This window comes from Pogona vitticeps, chromosome 5, assembly GCF_051106095.1.
Source record: "Pogona vitticeps strain Pit_001003342236 chromosome 5, PviZW2.1, whole genome shotgun sequence".
NCBI lineage: Eukaryota > Metazoa > Chordata > Lepidosauria > Squamata > Agamidae > Pogona > Pogona vitticeps.
This window is the reverse complement of record NC_135787.1, coordinates 20,092,258-20,104,928: the sequence shown is the minus strand read 5'-3', so window position 1 is coordinate 20,104,928 and position 12,671 is coordinate 20,092,258. Positions and strand designations below refer to the sequence as shown.

The 12,671-nt window shown below is 39.5% G+C and overlaps 1 protein-coding gene across 2 annotated transcripts in view; it reads left to right on the top strand.

Annotated features, from left to right (window-relative positions):
* Nucleotides 1–12,671, top strand: part of STPG2 (sperm tail PG-rich repeat containing 2) — a 274,188-nt gene that overhangs the window by 83,365 nt on the left and 178,152 nt on the right. For both annotated transcript variants that reach the window (XM_020802913.3, XM_078394602.1), the window contains exons 9-10: nucleotides 2,654–2,817; nucleotides 5,817–5,906. In XM_020802913.3, the coding sequence (XP_020658572.3) occupies nucleotides 2,654–2,817; nucleotides 5,817–5,906 (254 nt within the window). The remainder of the gene's footprint in view (nucleotides 1–2,653; nucleotides 2,818–5,816; nucleotides 5,907–12,671) is intronic.

The following is a 12,671-nucleotide window of genomic DNA, read 5'->3' as shown; positions in this document are numbered from 1 at the left end:
TGCATTACCTTGAGTCTTATGAATTTGTATAACCCTATGGTGATGGTTGTCCTAATATGAAACATCTAATTTTAAATGGCTTTCTTATTTTTCATCTTGATCTAAAAATTGGGAGTAAAAATCAGTTTCAGTCTGTATTGTTTTCTATTGTGCTACATTTATCTTGCATGAAATATTTTCCCAGAGTTCAGCAACACTTGCCTTTACCTAAATAACATATTTCCCAACCCCAGAGTTTTACAAATAAATAAACCTGATTATCCAAGTGTGCATATTTTCTGAGCCATTCAAAGCTGTGAGGCATTATTGTAAATACCGTATTTTTTGCACCATAGGACGCACTTTTCCCCCTCCAAAATGTGGGTGGGGAAGTCAGTGCGTCTAATGGTGTGAATGCAGCAATTTCGTCGCTGCTGGCCACGTGGGGGGGAGCGTCGCAAGGGTCCGGGTGAGCCTTCCAGGACCCTTGCGAGGCTCCCCCACCCCCCCACGGGGCCAGCACCGGCGAAATCACCAGCTTCCAGGTGGGGGGAACGTCGCAAGGGTCCTGGAAGCTCACTCAGATCCTTGCGACGCTCCTCCCACCCACGCACCGGCCAGCACTGGCAAAATCGCCACGTTCTGGGAGTGTTTTGAGGCTTCCCAAGCCTCCAAACACTCCCAGAACCTGGCGATTTTACCCCCCCTGGTCCCATGGGGGTGGGTGGGTGGAGGGTGGCAAGGGTCCAAGGGAGCCTCCCAGGACACTTGCCACCCTCCCCGCACCCCCCCACGGGGCCAGCCCTGGCGAAATCGCCAGGTTCTGGGAGTGTTTGGAAGCTTGATAAGCCTCCAAACACACTCAGAAGCTGGCGATTTTAAACCCCCCCTGCTCCGTGGGGGGTGGGTAGACGGTGGCAAGGGTCCAAGGGAGCCTCCCTTGGACCCATGCCACCCTCCCCCCACCCACCCCCACGTGGCCAGGGGGGGTAAAATCGGGAGCTGGTGATTTTACCCCCCCTGGTCCCATGGGGGGGTGGGAGGCTCCCTTGGACCCTTGCCAGGCTCCCACCCACCCCCACGGGGACAGCGGGGGCAAAATCGGGAGCTTCCAGGACCTTTTCTGAGCCTGGAAAGGCTCAGAAAAGATCCTGGAAGCTGCCTATTTTGCCCCCTCTGTCGCCCGGGGGAGGCAGGGTGAGTCTCCAAAGGGTCCTAGGGTGTGTTCTAGGACTCTTTGGAGACTGACCCTGCCTCCCCTGGGGGCCAGAGGGGATGAAATCACCACCTTTGGGGGCTCTTCTGAGGCTTGGGAAACTTCAGAAGAGCCCCTGAAGGTGGCGATTTCACCCCCTCTCGCCCCCGAGGGAGGCAGGGGGAGGCTCCAAAGGGTCCTGGAACACACCCTAGGACCCTAGGGTGTGTTCCATAAGATGGACCTCTCCATAAGGCTCACCAGATTTTAGGAGAAGAAAGCAGATAATTTTTTCCTGTTTTCTTCTCCTAAAAATTTGGTGCGTCTTATGGAAAGGTGCGTCTTATGGAGCGAAAAATACGGTACTTGCAGCACTTGCCAGTGATGCTTCCACATATCCCTTCACATATAGGTCACATATAACAAGGTCATCCTTGTTGACAGTTTGAAAAAACTATTTATCCTTGTGTTGCAGATCATGCTACTTATCCTAAGATGCTAGAGGTCATCAGCACTATAATATGACAGTCAGTTCCTAAGACAAATAGTACCTATTAGCGGCATTCCCCAGAGTGCCATCTCTCTTTTATAAAAGCACTTTGAATAAAGCTTGTACAACTAACAAAACTACGGAATACAGTTCTCATAGCTATTTGGAAGGAAATCTGCTATAAAGGAGCACTTCCAATGATGTAGAGGAATTCCAGTTTGAAAAGTAGTCCCTTCGAAAAAAGAATTTTGTCTAGGAAGCATGAGCCTTTGTGAAAGCAAATATAAATAACCTGTAAAATTATCATTTAAAGGACACAGAGTCCTCTTACGTGTTTTTGACCTACTTACCTTGAAAACATGCTTATGATGTACTTTTCTCTCTTCTCTGCATAGACTTTCTATGATAGCCATTCTTTGTCCTCATCTACAAACCTTTGCTTTTGTCCTTTTATCCAATGGAGTTTGGTTTATCATTTAAGATCTCACTATAAGCTACGTCTTCTGACCTATAGAATATTTAAATTTCTTTTAGATATATTATTTTGTTGTTCATTTGCTTTGGCTAACATTCAGAAAGCCGAAAAATACTTCATTCATTGATATATTTATTTTTGCTTCTTTTTATAGAAACAATTATATTATGATCTTATCTGAGAGGTTTCTGCAAATGACCCATTTCTGGACAGGTTTCTGAAACTGACCTATTTTAGGATCTAGTCTAATCTAAAAATCAACATATTGAAATACCTCAGTGGGATTATGGCTGCACCTTAGGGCAACAGCCCTATTCAGTTTAAAATTGGTAAATTTCAGTGCAATTTACGTACCTTAAATGAGTTGAAGATTGCAGCAATAATAAATATATATGCATAAAATTTTATTTTGGCAGGGTACATTTGCTTCTGGAATTCCAGGTTTGAATTGATTGTTAATAGTAGCATAAATAACACATTGCATGCTTTTAGTGTTTAATTATGCCCTTTGCAGGTCCTGCATTTTGCAATATCCTCAACTACAGCATTGAAGCAGAATGTCTTAAAAAAGCTGTTCTGGAAAAAAGAAAGAAAGGAGCATTTGGTTCTTCTGCTCCTAGACTCCTATATTTAGTTAAAAGAGAAGCTTTTACAACTCCTGGGCCTGCTGACTATCAGGTATCATTTTCTGTTAAAGAATACATCCTATATAGATTGCAGTGTAATTCTGCACACCTACATTCTACTATGTTTACTGGGATTAGTCACTTGTTAGGTTAGTTTAGGATTGTAATCTAGTAAAGCAACCGTGCCAAGCTCAACTAGGTGGAAAGGCCATTTGGCTCTGAAGCACAAGAATGTCTGAAGCACAAGAATGTAGCAAGAAATTATCACTTCAATGAATAGTGGGCAGGATTCCACCGTTATTAATTAGGATAACCTAATGGAACTACTGAGTACACTGGTTGTATACCTCTGAACACCAGTTTCCTGAGACAAACAGAGGAAGGCCATTGCCTTCATAATCTGTTGATGGACCTCTGAAAGATTTCACAGTGGCCACTATCAGAAGTAAGATACTGGACTTGATAGACTTTTGATTTGATCCAGCAGGCACTCTGTGTTCCTTTACAAACAAGCAGGCACATACAGGTATCTTCCAACAACTACACCAAGATCATGCTCACTTACCTAACAGTACTGTGCCCTGTGCTGTTGGCACAGTTCCCACCCATCACAGGCTATCTAGTGCTCCAGTCTGCAAACCAGTACATCCCAGGGTATTTGCCTACTCCCCAGTGCAACCAGTGCCACTTTCCCACTGCTGAGGACATTTCCTACTGGCATTCCAATTGTTCAGAGTTCAGTCTGTCATTATGTTCAATCTGTATTAGGACATGCCATTACAGTCATGTCCTAATACCTAGGCACTGCTGGCTGTTGGTGTGCATTCATTTTGTTTGGCACCGTCCCTGGGAAGGTGTCAGAGAAAACAGGGAAGTCCTTTAGGATGTTTTGCCTGTGTTCTTTTTTTTTTTCAAAGCAGAAGATAATGACTATGTATATATTATTCATATTGACTATAACAGAGTTATTGTTATCCAGAAGTTCTGCATTTTTTAAAATTCTCAATTCCAAATCTGAAGTGCTGTTATTCTGAATCCAAATGCCAAACCCAAATGTGGTACTCATGCACATCCCCACTTTTCCCCCCTCCATAATTTTCTCAATATATGTACTTCTGTGTATATTTACTTGTGAGCCAATCCTGCTGAATTAAATGGAATTTTACAATGCACATGGAATTGCCAGTTTTCACATTCCTTAATCATCTCCTGGTTGACTGGAATGTACACGTTGGTTGAAGTTTCCCAAAGAATGAAAACTAGGGAACTTCCTTTTAGATATATGTGCAAATGTAAGAGTCTCCTATGGAACTTCAAAGACTGACAGTTTTATTGCTGCCTATGTTTTCATTATTTTTGTGGTTACTGCCTACAACACCGCATGCCACAGTACTTGTGTTGGTCTTCAGAATTCTACAGCTTTTCTTTTTTCGCTGAAACAGACCAAGCACACACAGGCTGTGGTCTGCACACCCTGAAATTTGGAGTGAGGAACCTTCCCACTGCTTCAACTACAAGCTGCCCCGAGATTCAGAGGGCAACTTCTCTGGAAAGTACATTTGAACAATTGTTTCTGAGTCAGAAAATTCTCTCTAAACAAAGAGATGCATTTTTAATTACATGGGTTAATTAATTTTTGAAAACAGAGGAATGAATTTCTAGTTATTGGAAATTAACTAACATTTGAGCACTTCTAACTCTACCGTCAAGCTTAAAAAAAATAGGAAAACATTCTTTCTCAAGTGCCATCAATTAATTAGCATAGGATTTCTTCCTCTCTTTTTCTCAAGTTCCATATTATCAAACATATTAAGCATGACTACCTAAGAGCCCCATTAACATTCCCTGACAGCTTAATTTAACAGAATTATAATCATACAGGGAGGAACTGAATACATATTACCAAATATGTTAGTTGTAGGGACAATTTTCTTCAGCATTTCTCAAATGCAAATAATTTTTCCCCTTAGGTCTTAATCAAGCTGAATAGCTAACATATATTATCATTAGAAGTTATCATAGATAAATTTAGAGACGGGTCTCGTGATAGTAGGAGGGAGAAGGAGTTAGATTGTGCTTGTTAACACGGGCAAAGTCATCAAATGTTATTAGCCAGCCTTCAGAAATAATCATAACAAAATTAAAAGTATATCATTTATGGCAAAATAGTTGACTAAAAGTATATTGAATTTCCTACATATAAATAATCAGCAAAAATGCTTTTAAAAATACACTGTTTCTGTGGGCCCATAGAACAATTTAAGTAAAATAGACAAATTTCATATAATTAAAAAAATACATTTTCTCATACCTTGATAAATATTTATTTATTAGGAGCTTCATGATGCAGTGGTTAAGCTGCAGCACGGCTCCCACAACCCATGACATAGGTTCAATTCAAGGTAGATGGTTTGAGGTTCACTTAGCCTTCCATCCTTTCAAGGTTGGTAAATTGAGTACCCAATTTACCGGGGGGGGGAGTGTACCCAGCATAATTAAATTGTATACTGTCCAGAGAGTGCTTTAAGTGCTGTGGAGCAGTATAGAAGCAGCAAACTTTGCTTTGCTTAAAATTAATTATACTTGCCATTTTTTTACCATATGGTGTTAGTTTGATTGAGTAGAGCTTAAATATTAGTAGCAATTTTTTACTTTAAAAATTCTCTTTCACTCATGTAGAACACAGGCCACACTGGTGTATAAGGCAAAAAAATACTTAACTGCATAGACTGGGGAAGCAAGAGAGGTTCCACTCCCTATATCCTTATAAGACTTCCTTATATTTTTTCCAATTAAATAAATAGTATCAACGTGGTAATTCTGGAGAACCACACATACACAAGCTGTTTATGATAAAGGTCAGGCCAGTTGTCTATATACTGTGACTTAACCTGGCAAATTTTAGAGAATAGGACTCTATGGGTTTGTAATAAATTCTAGTGAATCTTTGGCAAGTAGCATTGATACTTACTCAAACTGATAAGCATCATCAAAGCAAGTTTGGTTGTAAAAAAATAAAACCCCCAGCAACTCTCTGTATTCATATTTCAGGTCAAAGAGACCACCGAAGAAGTACATAAAAAGAAGAAGCAGTTGTCTGTGTTTGTGTCAGCGACGGAAAGAATTCCAGTAATTAATTCGGTACGCTGTCCCCAGATTGCTTTATTTATTTCTCTGCCTTTATAGTGCTTGGAATTCACTGTGCCACTCCAACAATATGAAGTGCCAGTGAAAGCCACATATCCATATTCTCAGTAAGTGTTGAAAACAAAAGTTGTGTTGAAAGATTTCTGTATGCGTTTCCAATTGACTTGAGTTTTTAGAAAACAAATGTAGGAATTGATTCTGTGTAACTGAAATTTGAATACTTTAAAAATATATCAACAGAGGGTAAATCAATGCAGTACTGTGAACTTAAGAAACATATGAGTAATCAAATTATCATGATACACACATATACCATATTTCTTCAGCTAAGAACTATGGTGTTAATTAGATAAGCATCTGCCTTCCCTATGGTATGTAATGGAGAGACAGGTGTTTAATTGAGGCTATTTAAGACAGGCGTTAATTACACTTTGCATCTTAGTCCTCATGCAAACTTGGATTGAAAGGCAATAATTTCTCTCTTGTGTAAGCAATCAAATTTGGAATAATAAGCTGTTATACTGGATGGAATCTGTGGGAGCAAATGTGAAATCATTTAAGACCAAAAGACACTTTCACTTGGCCGAAACATTGTTCAAAACATTGGTGACCATGCTGGACCTGTGGAGACTAGAAATGCTGGATTATTTATTAAACAAACAAGCAGTTGAAAATGTAGACATTTTCATAGTTTGTCAAATTCCTTGTGAAATGAAGGAAATGTCTAGTGCATGAGAAGTTCAGCTTCAACAGATCCATAGTAAATTTCAGTCTCCAAAATGGCTGGCTTTCACTTTGATAGCGCTGGCTGATGCTTGCTAGTTTTCAAGACACAAACATGAAAGTACCGTAAATTGAATTATCCACATGTTTTCATACAAGCTAAACATAATCAACCCAGGAAAAATAGTTGTGCTTTTGATAAGCTAGTCTTGCCGATGAGCTGCAAGCTTTTAGAAAATAATATCATATGCATGATGTGTACTTTTTACTGTGTAAAAATATTGTCTCCTCTCATGTGAGCCCTTTGATGTATGGGGTCACAGACCGCATGGGGAAACTTTTGAAAAAACACAACCTACAAACAGTATTCAAGCCCACCACAAAAATACAACAAATGTTACGGTCAGAAAAGGACAGAAGGGACCCCCTCACCTCTGCAGGAGTATACCGGATACCTTGCAGTTGTGGCCAGGTATATATATATATATATAGGAACCACAAAAAGAAGCATCCACACCAGAATCAAAGAACATGAGAGACACTGCAGACTAAAACAACCGGAAAAATCTGCAATAGCTGAACATGCCCTAAAACAAACTGGACATGAAATTCTATTTCAGAATACCGAAATACTGGACAACACCAGCAGTCATTACGTCAGACTGCACAGGGAAGCCATTGAAATCCGCAAGCACCAGCAGAACTTCAAAAAAAAGAGGAAAGTTTGAAACTCAACAAAACTTGGCTCCCAGCTCTCAAAAATACAGCGTGCAAAAGGTCAATGAACTCTACCCAGTCACAAGGACCGGGTATCACTACACACAAAAGACCAGCTAATGACACCCACTAACCACAGTGACAGATAATCTCTCCTTCTTATCACAACAATACACCCACAACGAGACACAATAATCACCCATCTACAGAAAAAGACAAAAGCCCATCTCACAGCCATAAATACTCCACTCCCAAGCCAACTACACCAGAGCACAGAGTGGTATCCTCTGAAGATGCTGGCCTCAGAGACTGGCGAAACGTTAGGAAGAACAACCTTCAGAACACAGCCAAAGAGCCTGAAAAACCCACAACAACCATTAGATCCCAGCCATGAAAGCCTTCGCAAATACATCTCTGGTTCTGTATGGATACAGAACAGGCTAAATGTGGGATGCTTTTGTAATCAGTGCATATTTTTGCCAGCTGAGAAAGTTATGGCATGCCCTTTCTCAGTTGTTTCCATAGGTAGCTTATGAAAAAAAATATTTAAATGTTAACCCATTATTAGCATTATAGCCTATTTGCTCATGGTTTGAGAAACGTTTAGCTGTAACAATTTTTTTTTCTAAAATAAAACAGTCCTTGATATATTCCTGTTTGGTGCACCCTCACTTTTTGTATCACATTAAAAGTAAACCTTATAATAAATCTATTCAATTATTTTTCACGTTTCAGAAATTCTGTTTTACTCATGCTGTTTTATCAGATTTGACTTTGAAAGCATCCTACCAGACCCTACTGTGCCATGTCTCCTCATCTATACCTGATGCTGTCAGAACATGAAACTTTTTACCTCATAAACCCTCTTGCACCTGCTGCCTTGAATGGAAATTATCCTTTGCATGTCAAAAAAAGTAATTGCATTATAACTTTCACTAGATCATTAGAGCCCTAGAATTTGGTTTAGGAACCAATGAAATCCCATTGCCTTTGTAATATTGGCTTTTCTATACAGAAAAGGTTTAGTGAATATGAAAGAGATGTGAAGGAGCAGAAGGACTTGGTAGGTCCCGTTGACTGAAGTGTTTATCTACTGAAAACATTTGCATGATTTCACTTGTGAGAATGTAAGATTCATTTTATGAAATAAATTACCCTATTAGGTAAACGGCAGTTTAATTGTATTTTACATTCATCTTATACTGTGATGCCATATGGCAGTGGAGATCCGAGACTCTCTGAGCATTTACACATTCCTTTTCATTCCTTTTTGTATACCAATTACTTTTCTAAGAGTTTTTAGAATGTCTTGTGTTTTATCAGTTTTTTAAAAACTACTCTCTGTAGAACAAGGCTTTGTGAAAGGAGTATCTAAATTATTTATATGAATTATACTGATTTATATATGTTTATATACGGAGTATATATTTTGATTGTTTCTCTGGCAAAGGCAAAATAATAAAGAATGTTATATGCTCATCTTACAAAATGGAGAACCTTTGTCAGTGGACTCAATATTAATGGTATTGTGATAAATAACTAATACAGTAATATGTGTTAGTTTTTTAGTATTTATTTCTATTTTGGTTAAAGTAATTCATGTTTATTTGTATTTGGTACAGGAGTTGAATTATTTCCTACAATATCCAGCAGATACATTAAACGTTTTTATTCCTGAAACTCTCCCCAATTAAAATGGTAACATTTAACATCCCATACAACTCTAAATTCATTTAATAACCTGTCTAGCATTCAAGAAACTTTTTGAATACTCCTAGCTAGATTTGCACTGTGGGAGGGCCTGAGGTTACATAGGACCTCCACAATTACTTTTTTTTGTTTTGTTTTTAATAAGCAAAGAATAATTTTAATCCAGGTCTAGGACTTGGATTTAGAATAAATATGTATGTTTTTTTTAATTAAAAAAAATCAAACCAAAAGAGAAAAAGGGAGGGGAGAAAGAAAGGGTGAGAAAAGAAGAGAGAGGAAAAAATTACAAAATACTGTATAGTAACGGACTAGGCATATGCATTAGTGTAAGCTGTCCATGCATTCAAAAAGGATTTTGCTTGAAATTGGTGTCAATGGAACAAATGTTCATGTGTAGCTAAAGTAGTGAGATCTTCTGACCATTAAATCAAATGTTAATTAGATTTGTTGGCAATCTACTCTGTGGTTTGGTGACTTGGAAGGTCAACTGGTTACTCAAGGCAGCCCTCCTTAGGTTCTCAAGAAGTGGTTAGAGCTGGTGAAATAAGCACTTGCTTTCTTCAGTGATGTAGGCATGACAGGTATGCAGTCATCAGTCAGAGGTTTAACACAAAAGAAAAAAAATCCAAAGAGAAACTGCATAGCCAACATAGGTTAATATCCAGAAAAACATATACCGTTCAATTTGCAATTTCCTTGATTTCAATTGTACCCCTTTTCAGGCTAGATAGCATGTAATTGTTATATTATCCAGTTGATGCTTGAGAGAGATAGTAGAACCATGCTTGTGGGCCCTACCCTTCTTTGTTCTTGTGTCACAGTCAAATGTATGATACTTGAATAATGATAACAATGTAGCAGTCTGGTTTTGTAGTAAACTCCTTGGGTACAACTGTGCTATGTAAGCAAAGTGCTTGTGAAGGAATCTAATGGTTTAGACATTTCTCAATGTTTTGCTTTATCAGTGTTTACATGCCCATGTTCAAATGTTAGCTTGCTAGGAAAGATATCCTTTACAAGTAGTATACTGCTACTCAAACTTCATTTTCTAAAGTACAGTGGTGCCCCGCATGACGACGATAATCCGTTCCAGGAAAATCGGTGTTAAGCGAAATCGTCGTCATGTGAAAAAAATTTCCCTATTGGAATGCATTGAAACTCGTTTAATGCGTTCCAATGGGGAAATTACCTCATTATCCAGCGAAGATCGCCCATAGGGGAAGCCATTTTCTGAGCGCCGCCCAGCTGTTAAAATGGCTGCCCTGGGTCCGGAAAACATAGGGTAGCCATTTTGTGGAGCCGGAAAAATCATCATTTTGCGAACAAACGGTTCGCGAAGCAAGCACCTAATCGACGTCCAGTAAAAAAAAAAAAACCATAGGAAACATAGTTTTGCAATCGCTATAGCAATTGCAAAAAAGTCATCATCATGTGATTTCTGTGGGGTTGTTGTAATGCGGGGCACCACTGTACAATATTGTGAAGGAGTCACTGCTGGCACCCCCAGTGGGCTTTCTGCCCTGGAGAGCCTGGGTGGAACATCTTCTTTGGGCTCTCAGGAAGGCTGGGAGGAGAGAAGCTCAGTTGTCTCTGGGGAGCCAGGAGGTGAAGAATAGCTAGCAGATTGGGAGGAGGGCCTGTTGGCAGGGTTGAAGGAAGGCAAGGATGAAGATTCTGGTTCATTGAGTCCTATAGTTCCCAGTCAGGGACTGGCCAAGGAGGAGGACACCTATCCCTGGCAAGAGACAGCAAGAAGTTTCCTGGTAGCTAGGGGCCAGGGTTCATCCGGTCCTGGAGAGTTTACCTAGTTTACCTTACTGAATTTCTGTGTGCTTTGAAAGCTTTAACTCTGCTTCTCTACGCTTTGTTCCAGCTTTTGATTTGAATGTCAGTATGTGAACAGGATTCATCTATTCTGGTACCAATCTTTATGCAAAATTCTACAGCAACATTTACAGCAAAAGAATTTTTGACATGTTCCTCTAGCAACCAGCTGCTTAAGTTCCTTGCTTCTTGCTATTTAGAAAATCAATTATTTTTGCACAACTTACGCACATATAAATAAATTGGAGACTATTGCAAAATGAGACACGGTAATCAATTCAAACTCAGCAGTTGGTAAGCTATTAATTGCCATTTACACACATTTAAATGCAAGACTTGTGATTGCTTTGATTCATAAAATGTTGAAGATGTGTTTGAATAGGCAAAGGAATCCTGAATTTATTTAGAAATTGAGAAATATATTCTCTTTTTACGAAGCCAAATTTCTAACATTAAATAGTTCAAACAGTTGTATGCCCATAATTATCAGGGAATAACAGTTCCAGAAATGTAGGTGTGATCAAAATGGTGATGTAATAGTTTACTTCAGTAACACTTATGAGTTCTCAAAAAGAAACGAGACTAACTATTGTCTAGGAAAATTCTGAAAAGCCTTCTTACATGTGTACTATGGCATTTGGACAGTTTTCCCAGTTGTCTTACTGCTGGAGAAGAGGGTGAGCTATAAACTAATTAGTGTTTGGTGGGAAGAGGAGAAATTGAATGGTTAGTATCAGAGAGGAGGGAATTTAGAACTTGGTACCAAAGACTCGGAGTCAGGCTTGGGACTCAGATCCCAAAGTGGTGCACCTTTGAATCCAATACCAGTGGAACGGAGGCTCCCTCCTGTTCCTTCTGCAGCTCTCTTCCAGGGATGGGGACTTGAGTCATGAGACTTGGTATCAAGTCAGACTCAAGTTGCACTGCAACTTGACTTGGACTCTACTTGTCCGTCCCCCCCCCCCATGTCTTGGGCTCAACTTGCGCCTCTGAACCCACCCACCTCTCCCTTGTTTTCTGGGGGGGGGTGAGAAAAGCTTGTTTTAATTAGGACTTGGACTTGGGGCTTGGAACTAGGGACTTGGTACCAAAGATTCTGACATGGGCTTGGGAGTCAGACCCAAATATTTGCCAACATCTCTGCCCTCTACAACACCAAAAACCTGCTCTGAAAATGTTTCCCATATCTCTGGGGAAGGGGGAAGAGGGGAATGACAGATTCTGGTGGAAACATCAGGATCTAGTGGAAGTACACCAACAGATTCTGGCCAATAGTTTTGTGAGGATCTTTATGAAATCCATAATTAAGTATATATTGTTATGGCTTGATTTCTGTTACATATTCCTGTGTATTCATTACAATACCCTTGGAAATATCTGGCTTAGAAATGCTGACAAGATGCTTAACTAGGAGGTGTCACTGTTATTAAAAAAAGTGTAATGATTGAGTATGATGGCTATAAATAGATGAGGCATTTTACTCATTTACCACTGAAAGTCGTTTAATAATTCCATGCTGTGTCCCCTTTCAACAAATTTAATGAAAACCAGCATGATATTGTGACAGCTTCTATTGGATTTTTCTGCCATTTTTGTATGTTCCATGGTGTGAGTGATTAAAATAGCATCTAATAAACCAGTATTAAAGCCTTTCCATCTTTCTTGTGTCTCACAAACTGACACAAACCTTTATAGACTTTTTGTCTCCTTCTCTTCCCAAGGATGTCCTTGTTGTTCTTTTTCATTGCTTGGAAACTAAGCATGGTTAAATAAGAATTCAGAGAC